Source organism: Puma concolor, chromosome E3 (genome assembly GCF_028749965.1).
Source record: "Puma concolor isolate L17-30 chromosome E3, mPumCon1.1.hap2, whole genome shotgun sequence".
In the NCBI taxonomy this organism is placed as follows: Eukaryota; Metazoa; Chordata; class Mammalia; order Carnivora; family Felidae; genus Puma; species Puma concolor.
The window spans coordinates 4,416,213-4,430,403 of record NC_141682.1 but is presented as its reverse complement, the minus strand read 5'-3'; the positions used below and the strand labels follow the sequence as shown (position 1 = coordinate 4,430,403).

Genomic DNA, 14,191 nt, shown 5'->3' with positions numbered 1-14,191 from the left:
TGTTAATTTTATTGTTTTTAAATTTACATGCAAATTAGTTGGCATTTAGCGCAACAATGATTTCAGGAGTAGATTCCTTAAAGCCCAGTTGGCCCATCCCCACTCCCACAGCCCCTTCAGTAACCCTCAGTTTGTTCTCCATATTTATGAATCTCTTCTGTTTTGTCCCCTCCCTGGTTTTATATTATTTTTGCTTCCCTGCCCGTATGTTCATCTGTTCTGTGTCTTAAAGTCTTCATATGAGTGAAGTCATATGATTTTTGTCTTTCTCTGACTGACTGATTTCACTTAGCATAATAATACCCTCCGGTTCCATCCACATAGTCGCAGATGGCAAGATTTCATTCTTTTTGATGGCCGAGTAATACTCCATTGTATATATAGACCACATCTTCTTTATCCGTTCATCCATCGATGGACATTTGGGCTCTTTCCATCCTTTGGCTATTGTTGATAGTGCTGCCATAAACACTGGGGTGCATGTGCCCTTTTGAAACAGCACACCTATATCCCTTGGATAAATACCAAGTAGTACAATTGCCGGGTCATAGGGTAGTTCTGTTTTTAGTCCTTTTGAGGAACCTCCATGCTGTTTTTCCAGTTTGCATTCCCACCAGCAGTCAAAAGAGATCCTCTCTCTCCGCATCCTCGCCAACGTCTGTTGTTGCCTGAGTTGTTCATATTAGCCATTCTGACAGGTGTGAGGTGGTATCTCATTGTGGTTTTGACTTGTATTTCCCTGATGATGAGTGATGTTGAGCAGTTTTTCACGTGTCAGTTGGCCATCTGGATGTCTTCCTTGGAGAAGTGTCTATTCATGTCTTTTGCCCATTTCTTCACTGGATTATTTGTTTTTTGGGTGTTGAGCTTGGTAAGTTCTTTATAGATTTTGGATACTAACCCTTTATCTGATATGTCGTTTGCAAATATCTTTTCCTTTTAGTTTTGCTGATTGTTTCTTCAGCCGTGCAGAAGCTTTTTATTTTGATGAGGTCCCAACAGTTCATCTTTACTTTTGTTTCCCTTGCCTCTGGAGACGTGTTGAGTAAGAAGTTGCTGTGGCCAAGGGCAAAGAGGTTTTTGCCTGCTTTCTCCTCGAGGGTTCTGATGGCTTCCTGTCTTACATTGAGGTCTTTCACCCATTTGGAGTTTATTTTTTGTGTCTGATGTAAGAAAGTGGTCCAGGTTCATTCTTCTCCCTGTAGCTGTCCAGTTTTCCCAGCACCACTTGCTGAAGAGACTGTCTTTCTTCCATTGGATATTCCTTCCTGCTTTGTCAAAGACCAGCTGGCCATACGTTTGTGGGTCCATTTCTGGGTTCTCTATTCTGTTCCACTGGTCTCAGTGTCTGTTTTTGTGCCAAGTTCAACACTTTTCTTAATTTATCTTGTGATTTCTACTTTTATCCAATGATTATTTACAAGTATTATTTATTTTCCAGATATGGTGGACATTACCTTGTTATTTACTCGTTACCGGTTTCTAACATAATTCCATCTTGGTCAGAAAGAGTATATAATTTCAATCTTTATTGTTTATTTATTTATCTTTTGAGAGAGAGAGAGTGCGCACGCGCGTGTGCGTGAGCACGAGCAAGGGAGGGGCAGAGAGAGAGGGAGACACAGAATCCGAAGCAGGCTCCAGGCTCTGAGCTGTCAGCACAGAGCCCGATGCAGGGCTCGAACTCACAAACTGTGAGATCATGACTTGAGCCAAAGTCGGAGGCCCAAGCAACTGAGCCACCCAGGCGCCCCTATAATTTCAATCTTTTAAAATTTGAGGATATATGGTATTTCCTAGTAAATGTACTGTGTGCACTTAAAGAATGTGATTCTGGCGTCATTATACACAGTGTTCTGTAAGTCATTCCGTTCTATCAGGCAAGTCAATGTGATTGAAAGTATTAAGATCTTGTGTGTCTTTACTAGTTGTCTAGTTTTATCAGTTGCTTACAGGTACTTATAAAACCTCCGGCTATGGATTGCAGGATTTTCTTTCTCCTTATAATTTAACTCTGGACGTTTGCTTCATGTATTTGAAGCTCTGTTATTGGGTGCATATGTACGTTTATGAGTTCCTGTTTTCCTCTTAAAGTGATCCTTTTATTATTACCAAGTGTTCTATCTCTTAATATATTTTGTTTTGAAATCCCTCTTACCTGATATTAAACTGTCACTACCTTTTTTTTTTTTTTTTTGAGAGAGAGAGCACACCCATGAGTGTGTGCAGAGGATGGGAGGGCAGAGGAAGAGGGAGAGAAAGAGGGAGAATCTTAAGCAGGCTGCACGCCCATCGTGGACCCAGATGTGGGTGGGGCTTGGTTCTATCTCATGACCATGAGATCAAGACCTGAGCCGAAATCAAGAGTCGGATGCTTAACCTACTGAGCCACCCAGGCGCCCCACACTCCACCTTTGTTAATGCTTCCTATTTGCGTGGTATGTCTTTTTCCACTCATGTAGTCATTTTACCTTTGTCTTAATATGTAAAGTCTTTTTTAGACAGCTTATAGTTGGGTCCTTTTCAATCTGTTTTGTAATCTCTGTCTTTTCATTGGAGAGCTTAATTTTTTAACATCTAATGTAATTATTGACATCCTCAGGTTTGAATCTACCCTTAAATCACAACTTTGTGGAGCTATAATTCACATCACATAAAATTCATCCTTTATTTTTTTTTATATATATTTTTTAACGTTTATTTATTTTTGAGACAGAGAGACACAGAGCATGAACGGGGGAGGGTCAGAGAGAGAGGGAGACACAGAATCTGAAACAGGCTCCAGGCTCTGAGCTGTCAGCACAGAGCCCGACGCGGGGCTCGAACTCACGGACCGCGAGATCGTGACCCGAGCCGAAGTCGGACGCTCAACCGACTGAGCCACCCAGGCGCCCCTAAAATTCATCCTTTAAAGTGTACGATTTGATGGTTTTTTTTGTATTCACAGAGCTGTGCAACCATTATCACTGTCTAATTTCAGAACATTTTTATCCCCCCGTCCCCGACAAGAAACCCCATACCTGTTCATATCACTCCCCCTATTCCCTGAACCACTATTCTCTGTCTTCTGTGGATTTCTCTATCCTGGACATTTCATATAAATGAAATCATACCACATGTGGCTTTTCGTATCTGGCTGCTTTCAGTTGTTGTAATTGTCTGAAGGTTCATCCATGGTATATGTCAGTACTTACTCCTTTTTTTTTTTTTTTTTTTTTTAGAGCAGTTTTAAGTTCGTCGCAAAATTGAGAGGAAGGTACAGAGATATCCTCTATACGTGCTATGCACCCCCCCACCCCCGCCCCACGCACAGCCTCCCCCCCCCATCATTGGCATTCCCCACCAAAGTGGTGCATTTGTTACCATTGATGAACCTACACTGACCCATCACTGTCACCCAGAATTCATAGTTTACATTAGGATTCACTCCTGGTGTTGTACATTCTGTGGGTTTGGGCAAATGTGTAATGGTGTAAAAACACCATTAGAGTGTCATACAGAGTAGTTTCACTGCCTAAAAATCCTCTGGATTCATCCCTCCCCTCCCCTCGCGCCCTGGCAATCCCTGACACTCTTAATGTCTGCACAGTTTTGCCTTCTCTAGAATGTCACATACTGTGCACTTAAAGGTGTCTCCGTGTCTTTTCATGACTTGACAGCTTGTTTCTTTTTAGCTTTTACCTTTGAATAATATTCCATTGTCTGGACGGGCCACCATTTATTTATTCATTCACCTGTTCAAGGACATCTTGGTGGCCTCCAGGGTTTGGCGCTTTTGACTAAAGCTGCTGTAATCATCTGTGTGTAGTTTTGTGTGTGTGGACGCAAGTTTTTAACCCCTTTGGGTAAATACCAAGGAGCGTGATTGCTGGATCGTATGGCAGGATCACGTTCGGTTTTGTAAGACATTGCCAGAATGTCTTACAAAGTGGCTGTGTCGTTTTGCCTTCCCAGCAGCGGTGAACAGGATTTGTCAACCCTTGCCAGCATTTAGCGTTAGTGTTTTGGATTTTGGACATTCTAATAGGTGTGTAGTGGTATTTTGTTGTTTTAATTTGCATTCCTAGTGACATGAGGCGGAACATCTTTTCGAATGCTTCTTTGCCATCTCTGTATCTTTGGTGACATGTCTATTCCAATTTTTGACCCATTTTTTCAATCGGGGTCTTTTCTTAATGTTGAATTTTAAGAGTTCTTTATCTGTTTTGGAGAACGGACCTTTATCCGGTGTGTCTTTGGCAGATATTTTCTCCTAGTCTCTGGCTTGTCTTTTCATTCTCTTTATGGTGTCTTTCACAAACCAGAAATTTCTACTTTTAGGGAAGCCCAGCTTTCGTGGATTGTCCTTTGGGTGTCGCGTCTGAAAACTCACTGCCAAACCCAGGGTCATCTGGATTTTTCTTACCTTTTCTTTTAGGGGTTTTTGAGTTTTGCATTTTACATTTAGTCCTGTGATCCATTTTGGGTTAATTTTTGTAAAGATGTTAGTTCTGTGTCTAGGTTCACTTTTTTGCGTGTGGATCTCCAGTGGTTCCCATACCATTTGTTGAAAGAACATCTCCTTTCTCCATTGTATTGCCTTTACTCCGTGTCAAAGATTATGTGATTAAATTTATGGGAGTCTGTTTTGGGGTTCTATTCTGTGCCATTGATCTGTTTGTTCTTTTGTCAGTATCTCGTTGGATTACTGTGGCTTTATACTAGGTCTCGCAGTCATGTACTGTCAGTCTTCATACTTTGTCCTTCTTCCAGATTGAGTTGGTCATTCTGGGTTTCTTGCCTCTCCATATAGACTTTGGCATTAGTATGTTGATGTCCACTTCTGGGGGGGATTGTATCGAATCTATAGATCAAAATGGGAAGAATTGGCATCTTGACAATATCAAGTCTTCCTACCCATGAACATGGAAAGTCTTCTTTGATTTCTTTCATAAGAGTTTTGTAGTTTGCATCCCATAGCTCTTGTACATATTTTGTTAGATTTAACCTAGGTGTTTCATTTTGGGGAGTGCTAATGTAAACAGTATTGTGTTTTAAATTTCAAATTCCACTTGTTCATTGCTAGTATGTAGGAAAGTGATGGACTTTGGTATGTGAAGGCTGTAAAATGCAGCCTTGCTATGATTGCTTATTAATTCCAGGAGATTTTTTGGGTTTATTCTTTCAGATTTTCTACATAGATACTCACTCATGGCATCTGTGAACAAAGATAGTTCTATTTCTTCTTTCCCAATCAATATACTTTTTTTTTTTTTTATTGCATTAGCAAGGACTTCTATGATCTTGAAAAGGAGTGGTGAGAGGGGACAACCTTGCCTTGTTCCTGATCGTAGTGGAAAAGCCTCTATAGTTTCTTACCCGTAAATATGATGCTAGCTGTAAGGTTTTTGTAGATGTTGAGGAAGTTCTCCTCTGTGCTTACTTTACTGAGAGTTTTTATGATGAATGCATGTTGAATTTTGTCACGTGCTTTTCCTGCTTCTGTTAATATCATGAGACTTTTCTTTAGCCTGTGGATGTGATGGACTCCATTAATTGTTTTTGATTTCTGAATGTTGAACAAGCCCTGCATACCTGGGATAAATCTCACTTGATTGTGGCGTATAATTTTTTTCATACATTGCTGGATTTGATTTGCTAATATTTTGTTGATATTTCGCATTTATGTTTATGGGAGATATTGATGTGTAGTTTTCTTTGTCTGGCTTTGGTATTAGGATAATTCTGGCCTTGTAGAATGAGTTAGGAAGTATTCCTTCTGCCTCTGTCCTCTGGAAGAGATGGTAGAGAATTGGTATAATTTCTTCCTTAAAAGTTTCGTTGAATTCAACAGTGACCACATTCGGGTTTGGCATTTTCTGTTTTAGAAGGTCATTAATTGTTGATTCAACTCCTTTAATAGATAAAGACCCTTCATAAAGACCTGTTTCTTCTTATGTGACTTCAAACCTTTTTATGTCTATATAATACTCCATTTTATGAGTATACCACATTTTGTTTATCTACTTTTTTGTTTTTGTTTCTGTTTGGGGGCTATCGTGAATAATGCAGCTCTGAATATTTATGTACACGTTTTTGTGTGGACATGTTTTCAGTTCTGGCTACATTTTTTTCAATGTTTATTCATTTTTGAGGGGGGGGGAGAGGGAGGGTCAGAGAGAGAGGGGACACAGAACCCGAAGCAGGCTCCAGGCTCCGAGCTGTCAGCACAGAGCCCGCCCTGGGGCTCGAACTCACACACCGTGAGATCATGACCCGAGCTGAAGTCGGATGCTTAACCAACTGAGCCACCCAGGCGCCCCTGTTCTGGCTACAAATCTAAGGGTAAAATCACTGGGTTATTTGGTAACTTAAGGTTTAACCTTTTGAGGACGTGCCAAACCGTTTTCGAAAGTGGTCTCACCATTTTATATTCCCACCAACAGCCTGTGAGAGTTCCAGTTTCTTCACATCCCCCTTCTTGTCGTTACGTTGTTTTGTGGTTTTGGTATGCATTTCTCCCGATGACGGTGAGCAGCCTTTCATGTTGCTCAGCCGTCCGTATGTCTGGAGAGGTGCCCATTTAAATCCCTATTTCTTAAAAAAATTTTTTTTTTTCAACGTTTATTTATTTTTGGGACAGAGAGAGACAGAGCATGAACGGGGGAGGGGCAGAGAGAGAGGGAGACACAGCATCGGAAACAGGCTCCAGGCTCCGAGCCATCAGCCCAGAGCCCGACGCGGGGCTCGAACTCACGGACCGCGAGATCGTGACCTGGCTGAAGTCGGACGCTTAACCGACTGCGCCACCCAGGCGCCCCTAAATCCCTATTTCTTAATCGGGTTGTCATTTTGTTGTTACGAGCTCTTTGCACATTCTGGCTGTAACTCTGACTGTGCTTCGCAAGTGTTTTCTCCCATTCTGTAAGTTGTCTGTTTATTCTCTTGGGTTGTTTGAAATAACGGTTTCCAATTTGCACGAAGTCTAGAGAGATCACTTGCACTTCGGGCGTTTATGCAAACAAGTATTGCCTAACCCAAGGTCACAGAGATTTAGTCCTGTTTTCACTGAAGAGTTTTATGGTTTGTGACTTATATTTAGGTCTGTGATCCATTTTGAGCTGATTTTTTGTGTATGGAGTGATGGAGGGGCCTTTGCATGTGAAGATCCATTTGGCCCAGTATCCTATGTGTTGAGAAGTCCGTTCTTTTCCCACTGGTGCCCTTGTGAAAAATCAGCGGAACCTAAATATGAAGGATTATTTCTGGACCCTCAGTTCTAGTCCGTTGATCTCTATGTCTGTTCTTAGCTCAGTAGCATCCTGTCTTGATTACTGGAGGAATTATTGTAGGAAGCTTTGAAATTGGGAAGTAGGAGTCCTCCATATTTGTTCTCCTTTTTCAGGATTGCCTTGGTGCCTCAGAGTCCTTTGCATTCCATAGGGATTTTGGGATTAGCTTGTGAATTGCTGCAAAAAAGCCACCTGGGATTCTGATTAGGATTGGTGCTAAATCGGGGAGCGTTGGCATCTTGACAATGGAAGTTTTTTTTTTTTTTTTCCAACGTTTTTTATTTATTTTTGGGACAGAGAGAGACAGAGCATGAACGGGGGAGGGGCAGAGAGAGAGGGAGACACAGAATCGGAAACAGGCTCCAGTCTCTGAGCCATCAGCCCAGAGCCTGATGCGGGGCTCGAACTCACGGACCGCGAGATCGTGACCTGGCTGAAGTCGGACGCTTAACCGACTGAGCCACCCAGGCACCCCGACAATGGAAGTTTTTTAATCCAGGAACATGGGATGTGTTTCCACTTATTTGTGTCTTTAATTTTTGTCAACAACATTTCATAATTTTCACTGTACAACTCTAGGACTCCTTTTGTTAAACTTAGTTTTAAGTATTTGTTTTTCTGATGCTATTGTAAATGGATTCTTTTCATTTTTGGAGAGTTCACTGCCAGTGTATAGAAATGCTAGTGGTTTTTGTATATTGATTTTGTATCCTGTGACCTCGCTGAACTCATTTGTTCGTTCTAATAGGTTTTTAGTAGATTCCTTAGTGTTTTCTATAATACAGGATCATGTCATCTGCAAATAGAGCGGCGGATGGGTACACCTTTTCTTTCTTTTTGTAGCCTAATTGCCTTGGCTACAATATTCTGTACAATGTTGAACGGAAGTGGCAAGAACAGGTATCTTTGTCTTCTGATCATAGGGGTTGATAATATTCATTCTGCCACCATTAGGTATGATGTTACTGGTGGCTTTTTTATGGCTGTCTTTGTCAGGTGGAAGGAATTTCCTTCTTTTCCCAGTTTGAGTGATCTTATCACGAAAGGGTGTTAGGTTTGGTCAGTTACTTCTTCTGCGTCTATGGAGGTATTCCTGTAGTTTTTGTCCTTTATCACAGTATATTACACTGATCTTTTTTTATTTTTTTATTTTATTTTATTTTTAATTTTTTTTTTTAACGTTTTATTTATTTTTGAGATAGAGACAGAGCATGAACGGGGGAGGGGCAGAGAGAGAGGGAGACAGAATCGGAAGCAGGCTCCAGGCTCTGAGCCATCAGCCCAGAGCCCGATGCGGGGCTCGAACTCACGGACCGCGAGATCGTGACCTGAGCTGAAGTCGGCCGCTTAACCAACTGAGCCACCCAGGCGCCCCTATTACACTGATTTTTAAAAAATATTTATTTATTTTTGAGAGAGTGAGAGGGTGAGTGAGCAGGGGAGGGGACAGAGAGAAAGAGGGAGAGACAGATTCCCAGGGAGGCTTCACATTGTCAGCACAGAGCTGGTCATGGGGCTTGAACCTGTGAACCGTGAGAGCGTGACGTGAGCCGTAACCAAGCGTCAAACGCTCAACTGACTGAGCCACCCAGGCACCCTCACGTTAATTTTCTTACACGTCGAACCAACCTTGTATTCCTGGAATAAATCCCCCTTGGTCATAGCGTATAATCTTTTTTACCTATTTCTGGATTATGCTCATGTATGTTTGTGAATTGTTATATCTTCCCAGTGAGTTGACCATTTATTATGTAAATATAGCCTTTGTCTCTAGTAACAAGTTTTGTCTTAAGGAAGGTCAGTTTTGTCTGATGTTTATATTTATGCTTATTCAGCTCTTTTTGGTTAGTGTTTGGATGGGTTATCTTTTCCATCCTTTGACTTGCAATCTCTTTGGGTCTCACCCTTATGTTTTATATTTTTTGTGCTTTTTGTTGTCTGTTCCTCCTTTGTTACCGTATTTCTTGGGGGCGGAGGCAGGAGCACAGGACACTGGGTGGGCATCACAGACACGGACTCTGCTCCCTGCGGCGGCCCTGTGGGCGGTGAGGGCTTGGCACGTCCTCCCCTCTCTCTGGGCTTCCTGCGTGTCCCCACTCGAGGACAGGCCTGTCCCCTCACAGAGCCCGTTTCCTGTGTCCCAGGCACCATTCATGCTGCTCCACTGGCCTCATAAGTATTTGTCCCCCGGGCCGACCTTACTCCACACTTGAAAGTGTCTGCTGCCCGTCGCTGCTCTGTCCATTTTCTGGCCCTGCTCCCTATGCAGCTCACCTGTAGCGTTTCGCTGCCTGGGGGTTTCCTTCCGGCTTTCTGCAGGGGGCTGTCATCAGGTGGGTCAAACCCGGCAGCAGAACCCCAGCCTTTTATGGCCTGCACCCTGATCATCAGCCATGAGAGCCCCCAGCTGCCTCCCTGTGCGGTGGGAAGTCCGTTAACAAAAGCTTAATTAATGGGATCATTAAGCTTTGCAAGTGGGTCCCTCCCACGGAGTGTGCCCCCTCCCAGCCTGGCTGCATCTGTTGGGCGATGGGACCCGGCCTCCTCGAGGAGGCCTTGTGGGCAGGCTGTCGGCTTCCCAGGGGTCATCAGGCCTGCGGTAGTAAAACTGGGGATCTGCTTCCGGGGCACAGGGCGGGACCGGATAGACAGACATGGATGGGAGCCCCCTCCGGTGGGGTGTGTGCCTGCGGTGATGGAGGTGTGGACAGAGGATCTTCCCGGGTGCTCAGTGTGTCTTCTCCGCTAGGAGGCCGTGGATTTCCAGGTCGAGGTCAGGGGAGAAGTGGTGCCCCAGGTAGAGGGACCAGCAGCAGCAAAGGCCTGGAGGTTGGAAGGGACAGAGCACAGCGGGGTGTTGGGGAGAGGGTCTGTGTTCAGGGAGCCCAGGGGCTCGAGAGTTGGGATCAAGGCTGGCCTCGTGTCTGCCGGAAGGGAGAGCCTCGGCTGACAGGAGGCAGCTGGGCCCCAGGGCTTTGAGTTTGGTGAGGCCTGCCCTCTAGAAGAGGAGCGGGTGCCAGGGACCTTCCAGCTCTTGAGAAGAGGCACCAGGAAGTAGAGGAGAGGCCCCACCCAACTTGGGGATTTCACACGGGCTTTCCACATGCCTCCCGTGGACCTGCTGCCCCTGCGGGGCCTCGGGCCCTCCCCAGCCTGCCCTGGCTTCTGGGATTCCCACTGGGCATACAGGAGGCAGTGGGGAAGCTCATGGGGGCCCCGGGCAGGGATTGTCACATTCCTAGGGAGTTGAGTCTGGGCAGCCAAGGGGGGTTTGGGACAGCAGCGGGGCCAGCAGGACCTGCCACTCACAGGTGTGTGGCAGGTGAGTCTTCCTTCTCTGGGCCCCTGTTCCTCTCCTGGATACAAGAAGCCTCCCATGGGCAGCGAGGTGCCCTGGAGGAAGGGTGGGACGGTGGCCTTCTGCTGGTGGCCAGGGCATCTGGGTGGGTGGGAAGCAAGGGTCCCAGGAGCCCCCGTCCACAGCCCCTGCCCTTGTCCTCATCCAGGCACGGAGTTTGAGTACACGGACTCGGAGAGTGAGGTCAAGGTGCGGAAGCGGTCGCCTGCCGGGCTGCTGCGGCCCAAGAAGGGACTGGGGGAGCCGGGCCCCTCCCTGGCCGCGCCCGCACCCAGCACCCGGGGCCCCGGCCCCGCCGGCCCCGACAAGGCCAAGCTGGCGGTGGAGAAAGGGCGCAAGGCCCGCAAGCTACGGGGCGCCAAGGAGCCTGGCTTCGAGGCGGGGCCTGAGGCCAGCGACGACGACCTGTGGACGAGGCGGCGCAGCGAGCGCATCTTCCTGCACGACGCCTCGGCCGCGGCTCCGGCGCCCAGCAGCGCGGCGCCCGCGGCCACCAAGCCCAGCCGCTGCGGCAAGGGTGGCCCGCTGAGCCCTCGGAAGGACACCGGCCGCGCCAAGGACAGGAAGGACCCCAGAAAGGTAGGGCCCTCAGTGCGGGGGGGGTGGGAGCAGCGGGAGGGGGCCCCCGAAGGCGGGCCTGACTCCTCCCAGCCACGGGCCCCTGGAGCCCTGCCGGCAGCGCGCGTTCAGACCGGGCCTCAGAGCAGCTCTTACTTCCCGTCTCAGGCGCATTCCTCACGTGCGAGTGAGGTGCAGGGACCCCTGAGTGCAGTTATCAAAACACCGGACACCTCCATTTGTTTCTTTGTTTTTTTTTAATGTTTATTTTTTGGGAGGACACAAGTGACAAGCAGGGGAGGGGCAGAGAGAGAGGAACGGAGGATCTGAAGCTGGCTCTGCGCTTACAGGCTGACCTCAGCGAGCCTGATGCAGGGCTCGAACCCATGAACCTTGAGATCATGACCAAGCCAAAGTCGGCCACTCAACTGACTGAGCCACCCAGGCGCCCCTTAAATTTTTAAATGTTTGTTTATTTTTGAGAGAGAGAGAGAGAGAGAGAGAGACAGAGTGGGAGCAGAGGAGGGGCAGGAGAGAAGGAGACACAGAATAGGAAACAAGCTCTGAGTTAGCACAGAGCCTGACTCAAGGCTCGAACTCACGAACCATGAGATCGTGACCTGAGCCAAAGCTGGACGCTCAACCGACCGAGACACCCAGGCGCCCCTATACAGTTTTGAGAGAGAGCGTGCGCACAGGTTGGGGAGGGGTAGAGAGAGGAGAAAGAATCCCAAGCAGGCTCCGTGCTATCAGCATGGACCCTGATACGGAGCTTAATCCCATGATCCATGAGATCATGACCTGAGCCTTAGCTGGATACTTAACCGACTGAGCCACCCAGGCACCCCTAAAATGCTTGCTTTCTAAGAACCGTAGGACAGTCAGACCCTTCTTGCACTGGCTGCTAGGAAGCCACCCCCTTTGGTTGGTTGCATTCAGACCTCCCCATCCCTGTCCCTGTCCCCGATGGAGGATGATCTCTCAAATACCGGTGATGTTCTATGTAGGAAGTCGAGAAGAGGGATGAGGCTTGGCACTGATTTCCCGGTGACGGGGCTAGTGAGGAAGTGGCTGTCTTCCGGTGTCGTCCACGGTGATTGGTGCCCACCTGTCTGCCCACAGCTGAAGCCCTCTCAGGTTTCTCCAGGCCCGGGAGGGAAGGTGCTGGAATAGTGTGTACTGCTCATGGTGATCACACCAGGTGGTCTGAGGCAGGGCCCAGGCCAGGTCCCACCCCTTGAGCACCTCTGCTTCTTCGACTGGTGAAGGACAACTCCTTTTCTCCACTCACGACACTTCTGGCCCCGACTCCCCGGGCTTGGCACAGACCCCACAGGCAGAGGGCCCGGCCCCCACTCTGCGCGCCAGTTCCACGTTCAGGGTGTCACCTGTGCTTCTGGCGGACGCACCAGCTGTGTACTGGGGGTTCCCAGGACCCGCTTCTCAGGGTCTGTAACTCGCCAGGGGGCCTCCCAGAACCCCTGGGAGGCACTTCACTCATTATTACTGTTTACTAGAAAGGATACGGTTCAGCAACAGCCGGATAGAAGACATGCCCAGGGCAAGGGATGGGGCAAGGGTGTGGGTGTCCGTGCCCTTTCCCGGTGCGCCGCCTCTCCAGCACCGTCACCGACCTGGAAGCTCCCCAAACCCCGTTGTTCAGGGTTTTATGGAGGCTTCGTCACGTTGGCAGGATCGGTTATTAACTCCATCTCTGGACCCTCTCCCTGCCCCGGAGGATGGGGGACATCGGAACTCAGAGTTCCTGGCTTCTCCTGGCTTGGTGTTTCTCGTGAGCCGCCCCCGTTCCGAGGCCAGCTAGGGACTTACCCACAGTCGCCTCATTAGGACAAAAGACTCTCCTGTGATCCAGGAAATTCCAAGGGGTTCAGGAGCTCTTTGTCAGGAACCGGGGGCAGAGACCAAGTAGATATTTCTTACTGTGTCCCAACAGAGTGCTCACAAAACCCTGCGAGGTAGGTTACTCATGTTAACTGCACAGGTGGCCTTGTAACTTGCCCAAGGTCACGGCAGCTACTGAGCGTCCCAGCTAAGCTGTGAACACCCGCCCCGGGCCAGGCTGCCCCCTGGGCCCTTTGCCAAGATATGGTACCTTCTGCTGGGGAGAAGATCGGGGGCTCACCCAATCCCAGCCTTCTGATGACACAGTAAGAGACTAGAACAGGAGAGACTAATTGTTAACAAAAGAAATCAGATGCCAGTGAAGTCACCACAGGAGCAACCACTGTTCATAGTGTTTTGAGACCCGCTTTTGTATCCTGCTTTTTTAGACTTGGATATTCCCACTTGCCATCAGCCTGATTTTACTTTTTTTTTTAAATCACTATTTCTAAATGGCTGAATAACATCCCTCCATCTGCACCCACCCCTTGGTTTTCATTCTCCGCTGCCATCAACCATGCGGTGATTGGGTTGAGGATGGTATTTTTCTGCCATAGTGACCATGGCAGTGACCATGTCTGTTCTGGGTACAGAGCTTGTTGGAGTTCTTTTCTTACTCGAATAATAATAATAAGTTTCCCAGAAAAGGGCTCTCTCATCAGTGGGAAAGAAAGAGGTCTCAGTGATACCTGATGATAACACTGCCTTGGAAGATACAGAAAAGGAAGCAAATACAAGTCCACTCAGAACTTTGCTTGCTGTCCTCTGCTGGCCCCATGTGCACAGCTGCGAAGGTAGAGGCCATTCAGTGAGCTGTCCGTTTTCAGCAGGTGTTTGTGGAGAAAGGTGGTTCCTTCGACCCCCTGGATGCCTTCCGATTTCAGAAATGTGAACAGGATTAAGGCATGATGCATCAGAAACAAGAAAATATAATCATATATGTATTTCCCTCTCCCAAATGGGGATCCAGACTCAATACCTTCTATCCCTGTAACACTGTCTGTTTTGACCCTTATAATGCTGTTTGCTGTGAATGTCACTTGTCTGATAGGAAGTTGTGACTTCCGCTGTGGTCTTGGTAGCATTTGTCCAGTGTTTTTTT

The 14,191-nt window shown here is 47.4% G+C and overlaps 1 protein-coding gene across 7 annotated transcripts in view; it reads left to right on the top strand.

Annotated features, from left to right (window-relative positions):
• TNRC18 (trinucleotide repeat containing 18) overlaps window positions 1-14,191 on the top strand; it is a 90,132-nt gene that overhangs the window by 61,102 nt on the left and 14,839 nt on the right. For all 7 annotated transcript variants that reach the window (XM_086692584.1, XM_086692583.1, XM_086692582.1 and 4 more), the window contains one exon: window positions 10,778-11,208. In XM_086692584.1, the coding sequence (XP_086548710.1) occupies window positions 10,778-11,208 (431 nt within the window). The remainder of the gene's footprint in view (window positions 1-10,777; window positions 11,209-14,191) is intronic.